Consider the following 23,736-nt stretch of genomic DNA (forward strand, 5'->3'; position numbering starts at 1 on the left):
GGGGTTGGGTGATGGGGTGAGGGGGGAGAGGGGGAGGTGAGGGGGAGGTGAGGGGGTGGGGGGTTGAGAGCAGGGGAGAGAGGGGTGAGTGGGTGAGAGAGGGGGAGGGTGGGGGTTGAGGGGTGAGGGGTGAGGGGGAGGGTGGGGGTGAGGGAGGATATGTACCGGACATGTGTCAGGTTTTGAAGAGAATGAAATCGAGTTGAAGAAGAAATCGGGGCTAGGAGAAGTGAGAGGGGACGTGCAACAGAACCGGGAATCAAACCATCTCCAGGGATTGAAGAGGAACTGAGCAGCGATGGAAGGGGTAGGGGGGGCACGGATGGACAGGGGATCAGTCTGGGGACACCGGGGCTGACAGATCACCGAGTATTTTCTCTGTCTCTCACAGGATGAGGCAGCGGTTGAACCGCTGGGTGGGCTCAGACTAATGAGAGGTGGTGGGAAACGGGGGAGATATTCTCCGTGGATAAGTCCCCAGGTCCGGACTGGATGCTTCTCAGGGAGATAAGGGTGGAAATTACAAAGTCGGTGGGCACAATATACCAACCCCCGCAGGCATCAGGAGAGGTACCAGAGACCAGGGAGACTGACAGGATTACAATCCCCAAAGCTAAAAGCAAACTGTGGGTCGAGCAGCATCTGTGGAGGCAGAGGGATCGGTGACGTTTTGGGTCGACACCCTGAACGGAGCAGGTGAGAGAACCAGGGCGGATCAGAAGGGGAGAGAAAGGAGCACACGGGGGCGGGTTACCTGACACTGGGAAATTCAAGATTCCGACCATGGGGTTGCAGACCCAGGAGGGATGTGAGGGGCAGAGGAACAGTTTACGTTTGGCCTCCCCCTGGCAGTGGAGAAGGTCGAGGGTGGACAGGTCGGGGTGTGGGAACGGGGAGGGGAGTTAAACTGGCATGAAACCAGGAGGTCGAGGTGGCCGTTGTGGAGAGAGTGCAGGTGCTCAGCAAAGTGGATGCCTCGTCTATGCTTAGAAACATAGAAACATAGAAAAACTCCAGCACAGTTCAGGCCCTTCGGCCCACATGTCCCTAGCCTAGAAATTACTAGGCTTACCCATAACTCTCTATTTTTCTCAGCTCCATGTACCCATCCAACAGTCTCTTAAAAGACCCTATCGTGTCAGCCTCAACCACCGTTGCCGGCAGCCCATTCCATGCACTCACCACTCTGGAATCTCCAATGTAGAGGAGGCCACATCAAGATCCCTCAAGGTTGCCACGCATGTTGATAGAGTTGTTGAGAATGCGTATGGTGTGCTGGCCTTCATTAGTTGGGGCATTGTGTTCAAGAGCTGTGAGGTGATGTTGCAGCTCTATAGAACTCTGGTTAGACCACACGGAGTATTGTGTTCAGTTCTGGTCGCCTCATTACAGGAAGGATGTGGAAGCTTTAGAGAGGGTGCAGAGGAGATTTACCACGATGTTGCCTGGATTGGAGAGCATGTCTTATAGAGATAGGTTGAGTGAGCTGGGGCTTTTCTCTTTGGAGAGGAGGAGGATGAGAGGTGTACAAGATGATGAGAGGCACAGATTGAGTGAGAGACTTTTTCCCAGGGTGACAATGGCTAACACGAGGGGACATAATTTTAAGGTGATTGAAGGAAGATATAAGGGGGATGTCAGGGGTAAGTTTTTTACACAGAGAGTGGTGGGTGCGTGGAACGCACTGCCGGCAGAGGTTGTGGGGGCAGATACATTAGGGACATTTAAGGTACTCTTACATAGACACATGAATGATAGAGAAATGGAGGGCTATGTGGGAGGGAAAGGTTAGATAGATCTTAGAGCAGGATAAAATGTCAGCACAACATTGTGGGCCGAAGGGCCTGTACTGTGCTGTAATGTTCTATGTTCTAAGAGCACCGAATGCAGCAGACGGGGTTGGGGGAGCCACGTCCCTCCTTCCTCAATTATCAGTGAAACCTTCAAATCAATTTTCCTTCAGATACATTCATGGTTTGACCTCAAACGTTAACTGTGTTTCTCTCTCCGTAGACACAGCGCGGTGTGCTGAGCGTTTACAGAATCTTGTTTTTATTTCTGATTTCCAGCATTTTGCTTTTCAGTCTGTAAGACAGAGAGGCTCCACCAACCTGTCCTTGCAGGACACCAACACTGCAACAATAAATACACACAAGAAAAACGTGGACCACTCTCCGTACTTCGGGAGGATCAGAGTCAGGGTTATCATCACTGACACATGTCGTGAAATGTGTTGTTTTGCGGCAGCAGTACAGTGCAGGACAGAAAATTACAAAATAAATAAATAGTTCAAAAGAGGAATAACGAGGTAATGTTCATGGACCGTTCAGAAATCTGATGGCAGAGGGGAAGAAGCTGTTCCTGAATCACTGAGTGTGGGTCTTCAGGCTCCTGTACCTCCTCCCCGATGGTAGTAACATGAAGAGGGCATGTCCCAAGAGGACATAGGTTTGAGGTGCTGGGGAGTAGGTACAGAGGAGATGTCAGGGGTAAGATTTTAATCAGAGAGTGGTGAGTGCGTGGAACGGGCTACCGGCAACGGTGGTAGAGGCGGATACGATAGGGTCTTTTAAGAGACTTTTGGATGGGTACATGGAGCTGAGAAAAATAGGGGTCTATGGGTCTCTAAGGCAGGGACATGTTCGGCACAGCTTTGTGAGCCGAAGGGCCTGAATTGTGCAGTAGGTTTTCTATGTTTCTATGCTTCCCAGGTGGTGAGGGTCCTTAATGATGGATGTCACCTTCTTGAGGAACCACCTCTTGAAGATGTCCTCGATGGTGGGGAGGGTTGTGCCTGTGATGGAGCTGGCTGAGTCTACAACCCTCTGCAGCCTCTTTTGATCCTGTGCATTGGAGCCTCCGTACCAGGCGGTGATACAACCAGTCAGGATGCTCTCCACCGTACATCTGTAGAAATTTGCAAGAGTCTTTCGTGACGTACCAAATCTCCTCAAACTCCGAATGAAGTAGAGCCGCTGGCGTGCCTTCTTCGCGATTGCATCAATGTGTTGGGCCCAGGATAGATCCTCTGAGATGTTGACGCCCAGGAACTTGAAACTTCTCACCCTTTCCACCGCTGACCCCTCAATGAGGACTGGTGTGTGGTCTCCTCATAGACACCTTATAGCAGAGGTGGAGATCACAATGAAATTCACCATTCCCTCCAGTGTTAGCACAGACAAAGAGAAAGGGTATTCGGACATCAGCACAAAGCCCATGGTCTAATGAGATGTAGTGCCCCCCTGTGTGCTCCCGAGACTTAGGCACCTCATGACACTGGAGAGGTACCACCTCTCGACAAAGGTCTCCACAAAGTCCTCCAAGACCATTGGTGGGACAAACACCAGTTTCCTCTCCCACTGCAACGTACCCAACACTGAGGCCTGAGGAGGAGGTGGAGCCAGGTACAATCACAACGCTTAAAAATATTTGGACAAGTACATGGATTGGTAAGGTTTAGAGGGATACGGGCCAAACATGGGCAAACAGGACTAGTTTGGATAGGAATCTTGGTCAGCATGGACGAATTGGGCCGAAGGGCCTGTTTCCGTGCTGTGTGACTCTGACTCTTGGGTCCAGTTACACTCAGTTGGCCGTGTCGGGCAGGCCGTGATGTTCACGTGTCTGACCCCAGAGTCCAGAGGCAGCAGGATCGGGAGGGAGAGGAAAGGGTTGGGAACGAGTGTGAGGGAGGGGTCAGTGAGGGAGGAGGGTGCGGGAAGGGAGAGTAGGGGAGGGGGAGAGTGAGGGAGAGGGGAGAGTTGGGGGGCTGAGGCTGGGGGACGATGATGGAGAGAGGGGGAGAGTGGGGGGTAGAGGAGGGAGGGGGAGGGAGGGAGGGGAAGGGGAGAGTTGGGGGGGGAGTGAGGGAGGTGGTTTCCTGGTTTTGTCAGCCTTTCTCTTCCCAGCTCCAATATTTACATTAATAAACGCAAGTGACCCATAAAACCAAACAACCAGCCTCCCTCCTCCCTCTCCCCTCTCCCCCCCTCTCCCCCTCCTCTCTCTCCCCCTCCCCTCCTCTCTCTCTCCTCTCCCTCTACCCCCTCTCCCCCTCTCTCTTTTCCCATCTCACCTCCCTCTCTCTCCCCTCCTCTCTCTACCCCTCCCCTCCCCTGTGCCTGCTGCCTTTGTCCTTCTTGGACGTCCTGTGTCTGGGAGGTGCTGTCGGGTCTCCTGGGTGGGTAACCGCGGTGCGTTGTGTAGACGGTGAACACCGCAGCCCCTGTGCGCTGGTGGCGGAGGGAAGGGGTGTTTAGGGTAGTGCATGGGGTGCCAATCAGGGAGTTACTTTATCCTGGACAGTGTTAAGCTTCCTGAGAGATGGTTGGAGGTGTGCTGACCCAGTCAGTGGAGAGTGTTCCATCACACTCCCGACTTGTGCTGTGTGGATGGTGTCAGGAGGTTGACTCACTCACCACAGGATCCCTAGCCTCTGCCCTGCTCTTGTGGACACAATGTTCATGTAGCTGGTCTAGTTGATTTTGGTGACCCCCGGGATGTTGATAGTGGGGGGCTCGGTGATAGGATGGCAAGGACAGGTGCTCAGGGTCTCTCTTGTTGGAGATATTCAGTACCTGGCACTTTTGTGGTTAAGATGCCAGCCCTCAGCCAGTGCCTGAATGTTGTCCAGGTCTTGCTGTGTGCAGGCATGGGCTGCTTCATTGGCTTTAGAAGTGCAGTCTTTGTAGAGACCAATTTGCACAGCAAGATCCCACAGGCAGAATTGTGGTGTTAAACCTTGACCGGCACAACCAGAGAACTCCCGTCTTCTTCATGCGGGAGAGGTGACCCTCTCTCAGGAGGATGAGAACTTGGCTCACTGCACCATTTGAAAGAGGGCAGCTTTGGGCAGCTCTCCTGCAGCCCTGAGATGTCGGTGAGACAGCAAGCCATGGGCTCAGAGACAAGAATACCTCCACTCAGCTGCAGCTCAAGGGAATCAAACGCCTCAGCTTGTGACTGAACACATCACACTGACACTTATTCCAGAACTCTTTATTAAATGTGTAACATAAGGTGCAGAAACTTGTATAATTCATATCCAGCTCTTATTCTACAAATAGGTGCAATGAAGCAAAATCAGTGGTGAGCAAAATGTGAACTAGTTATCGAAAGATTATTTTATCCTCGATCATTACATCTCAGCCTCAGTGTGTTTGGGTGGGTGCCTCTTGTTGGTAACGGTGGGGGTGTGAATGACACTGAGGGACAGTCATTGCGCTGCTCTGGCTAAACATCAAAGGTTTTGTGGGATCAGTGCACTGATATATCACATTTACCTGTCTCAACCTGTTAGCCCTGGGAGTGTTACTCTAGGGGATGTTACTGAGACAGGTTGGACTGATCACCACCTAACCTGAAGCATTTTCACTATATTAAAGGGAAATAGTAAGATTGGTCCGTCAGACGGTCATGGTAAATAAATCGACAAAGATATAAAAGTTGTCTTATATTCAGTACCTATTGTCACAAACAACCATACACGTTTATAAAAATAAAGTTCTTTTACAATCTTCTTGGGTTTTGTGCGGTCGACAGTGTAAACACGTTTCTCTCCACCAGTGTGAATTGTCAGCAGTCTATGGTCACTACCGCTCCTGGCGATAAGTCATAGTGAAACTCTGTCACTCTGACAGCTGTCCACAACTGGGTCCACAAAACAGAACCACTTTCACTTGGAGCCTGTGGCTTTGAAAGACAAACGCAAATGAACGTAAAATAATGATCCGACATTTATCGCATCAAAAACATCCCATGGAGCTTTGGCGGGAGTGATTATCCGATAGTATTTGCCACTGAGCTCCCTGAGGTCACACATACCAGGGGACTAGAGCCTTGGTCAAGGAGGGAAGGTTTGAAAAGGGCTTCAAATGAGGAGCTGAGGCGAGGTTTAGGGAAGGCCCTGCAATTTGGGACACGGGCACCAGTGCTGCAGTGTCTGCCCATAACGTTCTCAGAGGTTCCTCACTGAGTCCCTGCCTGCTGCTCTGCCTTGGGGTTGAGCTGTTGCACTGGACATATCGGCCCATGTCCTCAGCTTAAAGCGAGGGCCGGCATTTCTGTAGCACCTGTCACAGGCCCGGGACATTTGCGCCTAGAGAAATGCACCTCAAACCTGTGACCTCTGCTGCAAATGGAACGGCTCCTGTATGCACAGCAAGCTCCCACAGACAGCACTGTGATATGGAGTAGGTGGTGTGGGTTTACAGTGGTGGAGGTGCAAACAAAGCTCTCAGGGAAACTTTGGGTTCAGATTATACCCCTCTTGCCCTCCCATTGGTTCCTGCATGGAAGTGGTGTGTGGTGCGAGGGGTAGGAATCAGGCTGTATCCACCTGCCTGGGTCAGTAGCTGGAACACACCTGCCCAGAGTGAGAACCCCACAGGTGTTGAGTTATCTCTCTGTGCCACCTCACCGGCCATGAGGAGTCGGGCGTGGGCACAAGAAGGTAACACCAGGGTGGTCTCAGCGTGCTGTAACATCAGCGGACGGATGTGTCTAGCACCCATCCCCCCTTTTCATTCTCCCTGGGGCAGGGTTAGACGAGTGGGTCAAGCGAGGGGAGACCATGGTGCCAGCCGAAGCTGTCTCCAGCAACACCTCACAGCACATACACTCACAACACTTGAGAAGTATCCAGACGAGCACTTCAAGCTCCAAGTTACAGAACAAGTGCTGGTAAGTGGGATTAGTAGAGATGGGTACCTGCTGGTCAGTATGGACACATTGGGCCAAAGGGCCTTTATAGTGCCCTTATGATTCCATGAATGCAAGCAAGATCATCTTAGGGAGGAGGAATCATTGAGAGAGAGATTAATATCAAAGGGAGGGAAGCTGCTTTTTATCTGTCAATGGCTGTGGGTAGTGAGAGGGGCTGGTCACATCTCCGACAGTCTGGTTATTCAACCCCCCCATCACACCAAACCTTTTCCCTCAGGTCTGAGGTCGACTGACCCCGAGAAGATTTTGTAATAAGAGAGGAACAAAGGACTGCAGATGCTGGAATCTAGATGAAAAACACAATGATGCCGAAGGAACTCAGCAGGCCAGGCAGCATCCGTCCAGAAGAAGGGTCCTGACCCGAACATTGACCGCCTGCTTTTCTCCATGGATGCTGCCTGGCCTGCTGAGTTCCTCCAGTGTCATCGTGTTTTTCATCTGGATTCTGGAATAGCTGATAAGGGTTGGCGGTTGCTCAGGGCTCACTGTAGGTTCAATGGTTCTCTTGATGCCAACGACGTTCCCATGACCCTCTTCTGCCCAATTAACGTCAGCCCCGCTAGGAGTGACATTCGGAAACTCTTCGCCACCGAGACGGTGGGGGGAGGGTTGGAATTTTCTTCTGTGAACCGCAACCAATGTCGGGCCCAGTGTAAGTCTGGGGCAGGGGTCTTTGCCAATGAAACGTGATGAGGGGTTTTGGGGTGAATGGACTTAAGATCACAAGATGGTAGAATGGAGTTGGAGGGCCAAATGGCCTCCTTCTCATCCGATGCTTCTGTTGGTTTTTGCCCAGCCTTTCTGGGAGGTGTGCACAGGGTGGTCAGTGACACCCACATGGACTGGGTGTACACCTACACACTGTCCTCCCCCATGCAGGGCTCCTGTGACCCACCCTTCCTTCTGGGTGTCCTTCCCGTCTCTCACATTTACTGCGGTCACCTTCACAGACTACAAAGGTGACCCAAGAGGAGGCCACTCAGCCCCTCCAACCTGCCCCGCCATTCAACATGATCATCACTGGTCTGCCCCAGGCCTCATCTCCCCTTCTGTGTCAGTTCCCCATCACCCTCGATTCCCTGATTTTCTGGAATTTACCTACCTACCTCCTCCAATACCCCAGTAATCCGATCTCCACCACCCTCCAGGGACCGGGAATTCCAGAGACTCACCCCCCCTCTGTGAGAAGGTGCTGGGGAGTAGGTACAGAGGAGATGTCAGGGGTAAGTTTTTTACTCAGAGAGTGGTGAGTGTGTGTGCATGTGCTGCCGGCAACGGTGGTGGGAGGCGGATACGATAGGGTCTTTTAAGGGACTTTTGGATAGGTCCATGGAGCTGAGAAAATAGAGGGCTATGGGTAAGCCTAGTCATTTCTGAGGTAGGGACATATTTGGCACAGCTTTGTGGGCTGAAGAGCCTGAATTGTGCTGTACGTTTTCTACGTTTCTATGTTTCTATGTCCCTACACCTCCATTTTAAGTGACTGACTGCTAATCTTGTAACTCTGTCCCCTCACTTGAGTCTCTCCACTAGAGTCATAGAGTCACAGAAACAGGCCCTTCAGCCCAACTCATCCATGCCGACTGTCCCATCTGCCCGCGTTTGGCCCATAACCCTCTAAACCTCTCCTACCCATGGACTTATCTAGGTAGATATTAAATGTTGCTGATGTGCCCGCCTCAACCACTATTTCTGGCAGCTCATTCCAAATGCACACCTCCCTTTGTGTGAGGAAGCTGCCCTGATGTGCCTTTTAAATCCCTCGCCTCTGATCTTCAACATATGCCCTCTTGTTTTTAGCACCCCCTCCCTGGGAAAAACACAGTGCGCTTTCACCCTGTCTATGCCCCTTATGATCTCATATACCTCTATCAGGTCACCTACTAAACCTGGGTTTGAACTAACAGCCTGTGCCTGGTGCCACAACCTCCACCCCAGCAGTATTGTCTGATGCAGTGTGGCAGACGAGGACATGTTCCGGAGTCTGGGTTCCACCTTCCGTGGCCCCTACGGATTCAGTGTGAACTCTGCAGCCCTGTGTTATAGCCAGGACCTTGCCTGGAGCATCGTAAAAACTGTGCCTCCTCGCCACCTAACCCCTGATGCTGACATCTGGCCACAACGTCCCACTCTTGTAGGTAGCTGTGGTGGATTACTTTGTACCCATTGTTCCCAACCCATTGCACATCTAATGGAGTCTCCCAGCACTTTGGCCCACTGGGTGTGTCCCAGCTCGTCCAGAGAGCAGATCATTAGATATATTTAAGGTTGAGAAAGATAAACATTTGAATGGCCAAGGAATTGTGGGTTGTGGGGACTTGGCATGGAAGAGACCTGCACAGATCAGCCATGAACACATTGAACAGTGGGACAGACTTGAGGGGCCAAGTGGCCTACTCCTGCTCCCATTTTCTTGTGATGTCTCACACTGCCTCAGCTTCTCCTCCACAGCCTTGAGATACCTATTTTCTCTCCCTGTTTTTTAAATATTCCATTGAATTGGCTCCCCAACAGTCAAAGACCTGTTCCCACAGCCACTGATTGATGAAGAGACAGCTGATGGTGGTGGGGTAAGCTGAGGTGGAGTTGGGGGGGAGGGGTGGCCCTCTTCACTTCTTGCCCATTTGGTACTGGATTGCTCTCAGATCTTTGGCCAACTTCTGGACACGTGTGTCATAGGCCAGCAGCTCATTGTGGGAGTTCTGCTGTTGGATAGCTTTAAAGGTCTCCTCTATCACGGGCATGATGGGCTCTAGGCTGTATAGGTCTTCACAGGAGTTGTACAACACCTCCACGGCCCCATGGAGACTGAAGAGATAGTTGTAGCAATACTTCAGTTTGGTCTTGGTGTCAGCCAGGGCTCTGCAGGCCCTCTGCTTCGTTTCTACCTCTCTCTCTGCCCGTGTCAAGCTGTCCTTCAGCTTCTCCACCTCTTTGCTCCTCTCTGGGATCTCGCTGTTGCACCTCTTCAGTTCCTCTTCGTTCTTCTTGACATCCGCGGCGAAACATTGCTTCTCCTTCTCAACCATCTTCACCAGCTCCCTCGTGCTGTTTAGCTCTTTGTTGTAGTCGACGGCCATGGGAATTCCTGGAAAGAGAGGCACAGGGCAGACCGTCACTGGCAGTTGTCCAAGGACCACAAAGCGGGAGCTTCAGCCCTGTGCTGGTGACCTGTCCGTGGGGCTGTGATTTATAGGACGGCCGATTATACTCTAACTTGGGAGATTAGTCGGCAGCGAGACTGATTCTGACTATAATGTCCTGTCCCTAATGCCTTTCCAGCTCCTCTTTGCACTCGGCAACCATTATCGAACTTCGAGTCACAGAGTGGTACAGCACAGAAACAGTCCCTTCGGCCCACCACGTCCATGCCGGCCCTTTTATCCCATCTACACTAATCCCATTTGCCTGTGTTAGGTCTTTATCCTTCCAGTCTATTTAAGTGTCTGTCTCAATGTCTCTTAAACACAGTGACTGTAATCCCCCACCTCCTCTGGCAGTGTGTTCCAGATATCACCCACGCTGCATGTGAAGAACTTTCTCCTCACCTCCCCATTAAATCTCCCTAAACCTGACCCCTCATGTTTCCCATGGGAAAAAGATTCTGGCTGTCTACCCTATCTATGCCTCTGATAATCTTATACACCTCTGTCAGGTCACCCCTCAGACTCCTTCCCTCCAGGGAAAACAAGCCCAGACTGTCCATTCTCTCCTCCAATCCAGGCAGCATCCCGGAGAATCTCCTCTGCACCCTCTCCCATGTGCCCACACCCTTCCTGTCGTGTGGTGAGCAGAGATTCTCCACAGATTACTGGTGAACCTGGGCAACAGCCAACTGGACTGATCACTGTCGTCCCTCAACACTTCTCAGTTGGTGTTTTGTTCATTGTGCATGGAGAAGGCAGTATACATCTGTAAAAAACAGTGCACCAAGCCTCATAGAGTCATGGAGAGTCATACAGCACGGAAACAGGCCCTTCGGCCCAATTCATCCATGCCAGATATTATGTCCATCTGAGCCCATGTTTGGCCCATATCCCTTTAAACCTTTCCTACCCATGTACCTGTCCAAATGTATTTTAAATGTTGTAGTTGTACCTACTACTTCCTCTGGCAGCTCGTTCCACAAACCCACCACCCTCTGTGTGAAAAACACCCCTCAGGTCCCCTTTAAATCTTTCCCCTCCCACCTTAAACTATGCCCTGGAGATTTTGATTACCCAACCCTGCGATAAAAAGGCTGGGACCATCCACCTTATCTACGCACCCTCTTGATTTTATAAACCTCTATCAGGTCACCCCACAGCCTCCTTCGCTCCAGAAAAAACAGTCCCAGCCTGTCCAGCCTCTCCTTATAATCCATGCCCTCCAGTCCTGGTGACATCCTTGTGATAGGTTCAGCAGAACAAGCTGCAATGGTAGCGGTGGTGTTACCTGAGCCTCTGCTGAGTGAGTTAGTGAAGATATTGGTAGAGAGTGGGAACACAGCAGTGCCCAATGTTTGTGCTGCTGAGCACACAGGCTTAGGAGACCCTGGATTAGACCCTGTGCTGAGCTGATGGGCCTCTGTATTGACACAACCGTCACCCCCAACAGTTCCACGGCGGACAGTGTCCTACAACTGGGAAATGAAGTGGATGCAGTGGTCAGGCTTTGGTTTTGAAGGATCAAGGTCAGTTGGTGAGGTTTAGAGAGAGAATTCTGGAGCCCCGGATGTGAAGGCTGGAGCACGGCCCAGTGTTGGAAGGTGCCGGCGTCTACACAGCCGCCTACGGTGCTTATCGTGGCTTCTGCTCTCCGGCACCCTCCAGTGATGGGTTGAAGTGGATTAGAAGCTAATAGAATCCCCCTGACGCAACAGACATGGCTTAACGGTAGAACTAAAGGCCAGAGGCAGAGGAGTGACATGATGCAGAGGTGGGGGGGGGGGGGGCTGGTAATGTCCAACAGGGGCTGTAAGTCCTGAGCTGGAGAGGTGCCAGCAGTAGGACAGGGAGTGGCTCACAGCTGTATGACTGAGGTTACACGGTTGTCTGGTACAGGTAGACACTGCCCAAGTCCCCACAGGAGACTGGTACAGGGAGTCAACTCCCCCAGTGTCCAGGGCTTTTTATTTATTCATTCAAGCAATGAGGGCCTCACAGGCTGAGCCAGTGTTTAATTGCCCATCCCTAGTTGCCCTTGAGAAGGTGGTGGTGAGCTGCCTTCTTGAAGCGCTGCAGTCTCTGAAGTGTGGGTACACCCACAGAGCTGGTGGGGAGGGAGTGCCAGGATTTTGACCCAGTGACAGTGAAGGAACAGCGATATATTTCCAAGTCGGATGGGGTGTGGATTGGAGGGCAACTCCCAGGGGGTGGTGGTCCCCGGGCTTTTGCAGCCCTTGTCCTTCTCGCTGGGAGAGGTGGTGGGTTTGGAAGGTGCTGTCTGAGGAGTCTCGGTGAGTTGCTGCAGTGCCTCCTGTAGATGGTACAAACTGCTGCCTCTGTGTTTCGGTGGTGGAGAGAGGGTGCCTGTCAGGTGGGCTGCTGTGTCCTGGATGGTGTCGAGCTGCTTGAGTGTTGTTGAAGCTGCCCTCACCCGGGCAGGTGGAGAGTGTTCCCTCACACTCCTGGCTCAAGCCTTGTAGATGGTGAACGGGCTTCGGGGAGTCAGGAGGGGAGTCACTCGCCGGGGGATTCCCAGCCTCTGACCTGCTCTTGTAGTCACACTGTGTATGTGGCTGCTCCAGGTCAGTTTCTGGTCAGTGATAACCCCAGGATACTGACAGTGGGGGATTCAGTGATGGGAATGCCACTGAACGTTGGGGGTGAGAGCTGGATTGTCTCTTGTTGGATACCCTCATTGCCTGGCACTTGTGTGGCCTGAGTTTTACTTGCTACCTGACAGCCCAGCCCTGACATTGTCCAGGTCTTGCTGCATTTGGATGTGGACTGCTTCATTATCTGAAGGGTAGACTGGTACAGACAGACACCAGATCCTCAGATGCTGCCTGACCTGCTGTGTGCTTCCAACATTTTCTGTTTTTCTTTCAGGTTTCCAGCAGCTGCGGAGCTTTTGATTTTCAGGATATAAACCCCCCTGTGCCCAGTGATCTATCTGTGCCCAAGGGTAGGTCGGCACAGGTAATCACCGATGTACCCGAGGGTGATTGATATGAGTCATTGCACTTGTTCCTTGACCAAGGTGGTCTGTTGCCGGCGTTAGATTAGGGTCTAAATTGCTATTTAAATTGTTACTTTTCTAGTAGTTTAACTTTATGTTTGTCTATATGTTTTGTATAATCACCTGTTTGTCTGTAAATTTTTAGTTTCTTTGTAAACCTGAGATGTCATGGCAGCGTAAATCAAGACTGCCCTTGTTGTTCACACACTGTTCCTATCAAAGAAAACTCCCTCATCCAACCAGCTTAAATGAGTTTGCAGTATAAAGGGAGAGCACAACATCTCCAGTCCTTCGTTACTTGCCTGACTTCTCGCACAGTAGTGTAACGGTTAGCGTAATGCTATTACAGCACCAGCGACCCGGGTTCGATTCCAGCCACTGTCTGTAAAGAGTTTGTACATTCTCCCTGTGTCTGCGTGGGTTTCCTCCGGGTGCTCCGGTTTTCTCCCACATTCCAAAGCCGTACGGGTTAGGAAGTTGTGGACATGCTATGTTGGCGCCGGAAGCGTGGCGACACCTGCGGGCTGCCCCCAGAACACTCCATGCCAAAGATGTATTTCACTGCGTGTTTCGATGTACATGTGGCTAATAAAGATATCTTACCTTATCTTACTTGCTGTTTCTACCTGACACTGCTGGACAGGTAAATGCTCTCTCCCTACACCCAGGGTTGGCAGGTACAGGTAGTCACAACTGTCTCCTGTGCACAGTGTGGACCAGCACAGGTGGAAGCCCTGCCGCCTGTGCCCAAGGTTGTGTGGTACAGATAGACATGCACCACCAGTGGCAGTTGGTGGGTGTCCCCTGTGGTTGACCCTACGTCCTACCTGTCGCTGCCATTCTCAGCGGATCCTGGGGGTACCTGTGTACCCTCCATCTGGGGCCACTGGGTGAGTCTTCTATAACTAGGTTCTCAGCGCTGTGGCCATCTGAGTGACAAAAAACATCCGTCAGGTATTGAGGACGATCCGCGTCGGGAGCACAGGCACCCAGAGCCCAGAGCCCAGAGGTCAGCTGGAGTGAAAAGCAAGATCCCAGAACACAAAGCACCACTGCCCCCACACCAGCAGCAGCCACACCCAGAGGAGGAACTCAGCAGGTTGAGCAGTCAGGGTTTTGACCCCAAACGTCGACAGTTCCTTTCCCTCCACAGAAGCTGCTTGACCCACTGAGTTCCTCCAGCAGATTGTTTGTTGCTTCATTGTACCTGTACCTCACTGTACTTGTGTACATGACAATAAACTTGACTTGACCTTACAACCCAATGGATCTAGAACATGGAACGTAGAACAGTGGAGCACAGAAACTCCATGTCTGTGCTGAACAAGATGTCAAATTAAACTAATCTTTTCTGCCTGCACGTGGTCCATATCCCTCCGTCCCCTGCATGTTCATGTGTCTAATAGCTTTATAAACTCCTCTATCATATTTGCCTCCACCACCACCCCTGGCAGCCTGTTCCAGGCACCCACCACTGTCTGTGTAAAACACTTGCCCTGCACAACTCCCTTAAACTTCCCCCCCCCCACCTTAAAGCTACATCCTCTGGTATTTGACATTTCCTCCCTGGGAAAGAGACTCCATCTACTCTATCTGTGCCTCTCATAATCTTATAAGCCTCTAACAGGTCTCCCCTCAGCCTCCGCCGCTCCAGAGCAAACAACCCGCGTCTGTCCAACCTCTCCTTATAGCTAATACACTCTAATCCAGGCAGCATCCTGGTGAACCTCTTCTGCAGCCTCTCCAAAGGCTCCACATCCTTCCTGTAATGGGGCGACCAGAACTGCACACAATACTCCAAGTGCAGCCTAACCAAAAGTTTTATACAGCTGCCACATGGCCTCCTGACTCTTCTACTCAGTGCCCCAACTGGTGAAGGCAAGCGTGCCGTATGCCTTCTGTACCAGTGCACCTTTTATGTGTGTGCCTGCGTCAGCGGATTGAGCACCCCTTACCAACACAAGGGAAGAGCAACATCAGGCCGATCCCCATGTCCCTCCCGGTGATCTTCTCTCCTTTCCTAGCCTCGGCAGTGTTCAGGGTGTTCTCCGTGTGCTGCAGCGAGGAACGAGCGGCCTGCAGCTGGTCGCTGACCTGGTACCGCTGGCTCTCCAGCGAGATCAGCTCCTCCTTCTTGGCCTGCAGGCTCTCCTCCAGGTTCTTGCAGTGTCCCTGGGCCTTGTCGAATTCCACGGCCAGCTGCAGGGCGTCGGTCGTCAGGGACTCGATCAAGTCCTTGGCCTCCTTCTCAGCCCTGCTCATCTCCGTGTGGGCCGCCTCCACCTCCAACTTGACCCTGTCACACTCCGACGCCTCGAGCTCCTTGTTCCCAAAGGTGGAGACAGACTGGGAGAAGGAGAGGATGGAGGACAGGCCGCTGACAAAATGGGGCAGCGTCACATCTTTGAACTTCTTCTCGTACAGTTCGGAGTCACTGCTCATGGCTGCTCTGGAGAGTCAGAACAAAGCAGAGGGTGAGTTGGTGGCTGAGTGACAGATTAGATCAGTTCTGTCAACTTCACCATTAAAGGAATGAGTGCAGTCTCTCACAGATCCAAGCAATTGCCTCTAATGGACCTGAATCCTTTAGATTCAGACTTCCTACAACTGAGGAAATCAGATCACAATGGTTGAGTAATGACATTTTGCTTTTAAGGATTGAGACTTTGGAGACATTTGTAAGTTCAAAATCCCATTATGTCGGCTGGTCAGCTGATGAATTGCTCAGTCCTGCCTCAGGCACCCAGTAGCAGCCAGACATGTAACTGACCCATGATTAATAGGCACCCTCAAACCCACAGCCCCACCTTGTGCCTCCTGTATCTAGAATGTTCTCCAATCAGCAACACTGACCCCTGAGCCATCCTAGTGTCCCTGTGTCCTGGTGTTGGTCTCAGGCCTGGGGAGGGACCTCAGACCCTGACCTTCAGCTCAGGAGAATGTAACTTAGTTCCAATTGGTAATCTATTAGCACACAGAATGGTGTGGAGTGGGATGGGATGGGATGATATGGCATGGTATGGTGTGGTATGGTATGGTATGGGATTGCTTGGTGTGGTATAGTATGCGATATGATGGTGTGGTTTGGGATGGGATGGCATGGAAATGGTGTGGTGTGGTGTGGTGTGGAAAGGTGTGGTATGGAATAGTATGGTATGGTGTGGTATGGAATGTGTGGTGTGGGGTGGGGTGGGGTGGGGTGGTGTGGTGTGGAATGCTATGGAATGGGCTGAGGTAGAATGGGATGGTGTGGGATGGGGTGGTGTGGGACGGGGTGGTGTGGGACAGGTTGGTGCGGGACGGGATGGTGAGGGACGGGATGGTGTGGGACGAGTTGGTGCGGGACGAGGTTGTGTGGGATGGACGGGATGTTGTGGGATGGGATGTTGTGGGATGGGATTGGTGTGCGGACGGGATGGTGTGGGACGGGATGGGTGTGGGACGGGATGGTGTGGTGATGGGATGGTGTGGGATGGGACGAGATTGTTGGGGGATGGGATGTTGTGGGACGGGATGGTGTGGGACGGGATGGTGTGGGACGGGGTGGTGTGGGATGCGATGTTGTGGGATTGGATGGTGTGGGATGGGATGGTGTGGGATGGGGTGTGTGGGATGGGATTGGGATGTTGTGGGATGCGATGTTGTGGGGATTGGATGGTGTGGGACGGGATGGTGTGGGATGGGGTGGTGTGGGATGCGATGTTGTGGGATTTGGATGGTGTGGGATTCGGATGGTGTGGGACGGGGTGGTGTGGGATGGGGTGGGGTAGGATGGGATGGTGTGGGACGGGACAGTGTGGGATGGGACGGGATGGTATGGGACGGGGTGGGTGGGACGGGATGGTGTGAAACAGGGTGGGGTGGGATGGGACGGGATGGGTGTGGGCCATGGTGGGGTGGGATGGGATAGTGTGGGACAGGACGGTGGGGGATGGGACGGGGTGGTGTGGGACGGGGTGGGGTGGATGGGATAGTGTGGGACAGGACGGTGTGGGATGGGACGGGGTGGTGTGGGACGGGGTGGGGTGGGATGGGATAGTGTGGGACAGGAACGGTGTGGGATGGGACGGGGTGGTGTGGGACGGGTGGGGTGGGATGGGATAGAGTGGGACAGGACGGTGTAGGGATGGGACGGGGTGGTGTGGGACGGGGTGGGGTGGGATGGGATAGTGTGGGACAGGACCATGTGGGATGGGACGGGGTGGTGTGGGACGGGGTGGGGTGGGATGGGATAGTGTGGGACAGGACCATGTGGGATGGGACGGGATGGTGTGGGACGGGGTGGGGGTGGGATGGTGTAGAAGGGAATGCCATGGGCAGCTGTGGCTGGTTTGAAGCTGGCACCTTAAGATGGGCAGTTGGGGCAATAAGAGAAGGGCTGCAGTCTGAGTCTCTCCATCCACGTTAACCCAGGCAACCTGTGCCCCAACTCTGGGCCATCCTCATTTGGGATGGATCCCACACACACCTGACCCTCACTGGGGGATGGTCCCACACACTGACCCTCACTGGGGGATGGCCCACACACTGACCCTCACTGGGGACGGGTCCCACACAGACACACTGACCCTCACTGGGGGATGGTCCCACACACTGACCCTCACTGGGGATGGTCCCACACACACACTGACCCTCACTGGGGGACGCATCCCATACACACACACACACATTCACACACACACACACACACACACCACACACACACATATACACACTGACCCTCACTGCGGGATGGTCCCACACACACACACACACACACTGACCCTCAGTGGGTGACAGGTCCCACACACACTAACCCTCACTGGGGAAGCGGTCCCACACACACACACTGACCCTCAGTGGGGGAGGGATCCCACACACACTGACCCCGATGATGGGGCAGTGTGTCCCATCTTCCCTTGACAATCTCTGCCACCCACCTTCCCCCACCACTTCCCTGAGCCCTGTTTTCCACTTCGGTGTGAGGTTGGGTTCTCACCCTGGGTTAGCGGGGAGACGTTCCACGTTCTCCCCGCTCTCTGCTGAATCATGAACGATAGTCTGATGACCACGATCCCGTCATGGTTTCCCCACAGGTGAAAGCCCCCATCCCCACACCTCCACAGGTGTGTGGCAGGACCTCCAATGGGACATGTCTGGAGGGAGCTGGAATCGCACTCTCCATGGACCCACACAACGACTCCTGGATTACAGGAGAACCTTTCTCTCAATAGCGCAATCCCCTCCTTTAACGGTGTTCCATGATCGGATACCTATCCCACAGACACCAAAGCAAAGCAGCCCGCAGTGGAGTGTGCAGTACCGAAGCCGTCCACTAGCGTGGAGGCTGCAGAGCAAAATCGGCACTGCCTCTCACACCCAGAGATTTGCTCTTGCAATGCAACACCCCACCACTGTCCCACTCTGCAGTCACTGCTCTCAGAGACAGACTGCACAGCCCCTCAACAGTAACACTGACAGAGGTGGGTTGAGAGAGTCCACAAGCCCTGGAACATCAATATTTACGGCTTTTGGACAGTGTCCAGAGAGCAAACTGCTGCCATTTCATTTGCTTGATCTTTGGCAGACAAAATAATTTAATTTAAACTCTTATAGGTAAATGTCCACTTAACAGAGTGTGAATTCGATGGGCCTCGCTCCCTCCCTCTCCTTTCCCCTCCCTCCATTCTGCTTCTTTCCCTCCTCAACTCTTCCCCCCTCCTCAGCTTTGCCCGTCCCTCCTCCTCCTCCTCTCTCCCTTTCCCCCTCTCCCCATCTGTCTCACCCTCTCTCCCTGCTCCCCTCCCTCTCTCTCCCTTTCTCCACCCTCTTTCCCTCTCCGTCCCTTTCCCTCCCCTCTCTCTTTCCCCTCTCACCCTCTCTATCCCCCACTCTCTCACCCTCTCTCTCACCCTCTCTCTCTTTCCCTTTTCTCTCTCTCCCTCTCCCTCCCCTCTTCCCCTCTCCCTCTCACTCTCTCTCCCCTCTCTCCATCCTCCTTCCCCTCTCCCTCTTGCTCCCCTCTCCCTCTCTCTCCTCCTCCTCTCCACTCCCCTTCTCTCTCCATCTCCATCCTCCCTCCCCCTCTCTCTCCCCCCTTGCTCCCACTGTCTCCTTCTCCTACCCTCCCTCCCTCCTCACTCTCTCCCCTTCCCTCCTCCTCCCTCTACCTCCCTCCCCCACTCACCCCTCCTCTCTCCTCCTCTCTCTCACAGCCTCCCACTCTCCCCTTCTCTCCCTTTCCCTCTCTTCCCCTCCCTTTCTCTCATCTCCCCCTCCCCCTGTCCTCCTCTCCCCTCCCTTTCCCCATTTCCTCCCTTTCTCTCCCCATGCCTCTACCACTCTCTCCCCATCTCCCCCTCTCCTCCCTCTCCCCCCCCCCCTCTTCCCGCCCCCCCCCCCCCCCCACACACACACACACACACACACACACACACACACACACACATCTTGACCTTCCAGGATCTTTTTAACACCTGAAATCTCCTCTTTCAAAATAATCCCAATTTTCACATTTGCCACAATCACAAGAACTCTTCCCTCAATCCCTAAATTCGCTGTTAAAACCCTGCAGTCTGATCTCTCTCTCTCAGGAACATGCCCCACCCAGGTGCCATTTTGAGTTCCTCTCACCAAGATTTAAGGGGATGAACTCTCTCACAAATAAAGGGCTTACTGACAACGTCTCAACTGTGTCAGCAACAAGCCTGTGAAAGTTCTCCCCAGAACAGAATGTTGTGGGCTGATTTCTAATTCTTGATAAAGATGCCATTGATATTTCTCTCTCTTTCCTAGTCAGACATTTTCTTTCCACTCTGAGCCTCTTTGTCTCTTTTTGTCTTTGAACTTAATGAGAATAAAGCTTCCTGACTGGGATTTTCCCTGTTTATAAAAAGACTCACGTTGGGACTGAATGCCTATTTATTCTCCTCAAAAACTCTTGGGATGCTAATTTTACATAAAATTCCTTTTAGAAACCAACTTCTTCAAAGGACATCTTTGTTACGTAACAAGTTTGCTTTCAGATCTTTCTCTTCCTTTCTGTCTGCGTTGAACCAAAACCTGACTCTTTAAAAAATACATCTTGCATGTGAATCCCTCGAAATATTTGATGTTCATATATTTTTATGTATTTTAAGAGGACCAACTCGATTTGGTTCCCTCTCTGAAGGGCAACTGAGTGAATTATTTCCTTGTGCTTTGCAAGTGGAAGGTTTTTCACTCAGACTTTTCTCTCTCTCTCCACATCCTGAGACATGTCAGTCCCTCTGCAATGAACCCTGCTGAGCTCCCACTCTGGGAGAAAATGGGGAAGGTTTCTCTCTGTCTTAAAACCCTTGAAACAGATTTAATCTCAAACACAAAAGAGAATTTTGCTTAAGAAAAAGTAACTCCTGTTCAAAGACTCACAGACATGCACAGATATATCAACACACACAGAGGCACACACACACATGCACATACACATATAAACATACACACATACTAATATTCGAAGCCCTAATGTTCACTAAACCCTTTGCTGCTGAGATCCAACTTCCTACACTGAATTGCGACAGAGGCAGTAGCTGGGAACGATCCTGGCGCGGTCAGGAGTAGCAAGCACTGTTGAGAAAAGCACAGGCCACGAGGCAGAATCCACCCTGACTTCTCGAAGCACAAATGGCCCAAATCTACCAGAAAAATCCCGCTAACCCTCAGATTCTGAACAAGTTTGACATGAATCCCAGTTCAATCACTTTGAACCTAACCCTGAACTCAGCAGCTAAGATTTAATTCCCCCCCCCCCCCACCAGCCCCCGACCACCACCCTCTGAACATACAGTATAATCGGGCAGCGAATGTCTGTCTCAAAGCACGTGCGGAGATGTTAAACCCCATGCAGTCCACCTTCGAGGCACCTCTCTGGGAAGTAAAGCCAGCAAGAGACACAAATCCCAAGGCAAAGGGGGAATCAGGCTCCCAGTAAACCCAGTCAAAGCAGTTCACAATAACCCCCAAATCCTACTCACTGCTCAGTCCTGCTCTGATGCCCTTTAATTAAAATTCACTTCTTCTTCTTCTTCTCCAGTAAAGGGTGGGCTTCTAGGCTGCCAGATAAAGCATAGATCCAAATGGTGGTTGGAAGACGATTCTGTAACTTCAACCCCACAGCCAGTAACTAACAGCAAAAACTGTGCTGTAGCAGCTTTTATACCAGCCTCAGCAATGGGAGGGGCATATTTCTAACAGGCAAGTGGATGGAGAAACACTAATGTATTTAAGTCCATCCCTCCACCTACAGGTTCTTCAGACCGATTCCTACTCAAGGATGCTGGGCACACAGGGCTTGATGGAAGCTTCCATTTAGCCAGTGGAAGAGGGTCCATCCATGGTCTTTACTCAGGACCCCCTCGTTCCAGTCAGACAGAGAGCCCTTCCTTCCCATCCATTCTCTGCCGCTGGCATCCGCAATATCACTGCAGTTGCATCAAGCTCATTATCAGCTTGCCACAGCTGACAGGTTCTGCTTAACAGTGTGAGTCTGCTTATCTCTTCAGGGTAGGAAAATGCATAATAAGCTTTGGGAAGAAATCATTGCCGTCTGCAAACTAATCCACCACTGGTTAGAGTGAATGGAATTGATTGAGCAGTGAATGGTGCAGTGTGTTTCCAGAGAGGCAACTGGAGATCCTCGATCGTGGATCTTAAGGCATCAGGCCATACTGCTAGTTTAAAGAAAGGATGCAATGGACTGGGACCAGATCAAAGTGAAGGCCAGAGATGGTATTGTGTAGATTTATGGCCTTTGTCCATGTTTGAAGCAAGATATCTGAAGGACCTTCAAATGCACACAAGCAAAGGTTCAAAAGGAGTAAGTGTCCTGGAGGCTTTGGAAAGATCGAAGCCCCTCCACAACTGAATAATGGGTAATGTTCACCCACTGACCGTGTGTAGGATGTTTGTAGAAATTTCCAATGAACCAACAGGAGACCCTCGAGAACCATTTCTATCAATGGACCCGTGGCTGGTCTGAAACCTAACTCCAGAGCTCTACCTTTCCCACATATCCAGCATTAGTTCTGGTGAATGGAAGTCTCAGATTTAAAATGAACAATTGTCCTTTACCCAAGTTCCACATTTCCATCCCCCTCAGTCAGTTTCATAACTTCACTTGTAAAAACCTGGTTCCAATCTTCAGACTTTGTCCCGGGCTCCCTGAGCAGTGGGAATAGTTTCTCTCTGTTGACTGTCTTGGACTCCAGTGGTCATCACTTACTCCCCAAGGCCCATCCTGGCATACAGATTGCTGGCATGGGTGTCACTCAGGAACAGTGAAGGGGTAAAAATCTACAGCCCTGCTCCCCAACTTCCTTCCTTGTAAAGAGCAACCCCTCCCCAAGACCATCAGTTCCCGGCGTGCTCCAATCACTCCCCCCCTCACTGTGGAGGCAACAAACTTAATGCTTAAGACCACTGTCAGGAGCACCTTAATATATAAATATATCGAATACAGCCACATCACCAACAGCAGCCTCTTCCAATACTGGGCGCCTTTAGAATATATTGTATTCAAATTATACAAAGTATTAGCTTACCAAAGACAAACTTCTCTGTGAGCCAAGACACTGTTCCATAGGTGAGCAACTTCCATCCAACCAGAGAGCCAGTGAACAGTCCTCTCCTTCCTCACTCCCTGTTTCCAGGTCTGTTTCAACAACTCACAGCCCTTGATGTCTGATCTCTTCACCACACCAAGCAAGTCTACCACTTCTACTTTGTTACATTGCTTATGTGGTCTTCAGAGTCCCACTGGTTTCTCCCAACCTGTGTTCAAGGTTAGCTGCAAATGTGACAGAGAGAGATTGGGAGAGAGAGAGAGGTTGTATCTATTTGGTACTGTTTAGAATTCTATTCTATCTTAGGACATCCCAAGGCAGTTAATTAATTTGGAAATGTAACTACTATAATATAGGGAAAGCAGCTGCCAAATTGGTTCCAAGGTCCCAAAGGCAGAAATGGGTTAAACTAGATGTGGGATGAGGATTCAGAATAGCCAGGGCTCCAGGGATAAACTCATATTTTCCTTTAAATGGTGCTGTGGGATATTCTACATCCACTTTGGAAGGTCACGTGGGCTTTGCAGCAGGTGGGGTCCTCAGTTCAATTCATCACATCTATTGTGCTGTGCTCCCTCTACACCATGATTACAAGCCTGGAGGTCCACACTGGAGCAGGACTTGAACCCGCAACCTCCTAGAGCCAGAGGGTGTTTCTGCCCCCGTGAGCCACAGGTAACACCTCTAGAGCCAGTGACTGCTCTCATGGACCAATAATCCCAGTCTCTATCAGTGCAATTGGTGTCAACTGTTTGTGCTACAGATAAAGGTGGAGCCATTATCCCTGCTCCTTCTCAGCCCCTGGACACTGCAACCTCATCTGGTTGAATAAAATTGGAGATGCAGGAAACAGGTCTTGTCTCAGGGAGAAATGAAAAAATGAAAGAGAAAGGAAATGTAGCTGAGATTCTCCAGGAGTTGGATTTTAGAGGGAGATTAAAACTGTAACTGTGTACTGTACTATGTACAATTTCTGGTACAGTACTGTTTACAGTCCTGGTCACCCCAGTATAGGAAAGACGTGGTTAAACCAGAAAGAGTACAGAGAAGATTTACGAGAATGTTGGCCAGGGACTGGAGGCCTGAGTTATAGGGAGAGGTTGACCAGGCTAGGTCTTATTCCTTGGAACGTAGGAGAACATAGGGGCAGGCATGGTAGTGTAGCAGTTAGCGTAACGCTTTACAGCGCCAGCGACCCGGGTTCAAATCCAGCCACTGTCTGTAAGGAGTTTGTACGTTCTCCCTGTGTCTGCATAGGTTTCCTCCAGATGCT

At 51.6% G+C, this 23,736-nt stretch overlaps 1 protein-coding gene across 2 annotated transcripts; it reads right to left on the bottom strand.

Annotated features, from left to right (window-relative positions):
- Window positions 1-8,664: 8,664 nt before the first annotated feature.
- On the bottom strand, window positions 8,665-21,011 carry LOC127568690 (uncharacterized). 2 transcript variants are annotated; one of them, XM_052012728.1, is made up of 4 exons: window positions 20,877-21,011; window positions 14,841-15,334; window positions 13,713-13,814; window positions 8,665-9,811 (listed from the first exon to the last, which is right to left on the bottom strand). In XM_052012728.1, the coding sequence occupies exons 2-4, from the start codon at window positions 15,325-15,327 to the stop codon at window positions 9,333-9,335; spliced, it is 1,068 nt and encodes a 355-aa protein (XP_051868688.1). In that variant the 5' UTR covers window positions 15,328-15,334; window positions 20,877-21,011; the 3' UTR covers window positions 8,665-9,332. The 2 variants fall into 2 exon arrangements, with proteins under 2 accessions (XP_051868688.1, XP_051868689.1); XM_052012729.1 differs by lacking the exon at window positions 13,713-13,814.
- Between the last annotated feature and the right edge of the window lie 2,725 nt (window positions 21,012-23,736).

The sequence above is a fragment of the Pristis pectinata genome, chromosome 3 (assembly GCF_009764475.1).
Source record: "Pristis pectinata isolate sPriPec2 chromosome 3, sPriPec2.1.pri, whole genome shotgun sequence".
Taxonomy (NCBI): Eukaryota; Metazoa; Chordata; class Chondrichthyes; order Rhinopristiformes; family Pristidae; genus Pristis; species Pristis pectinata.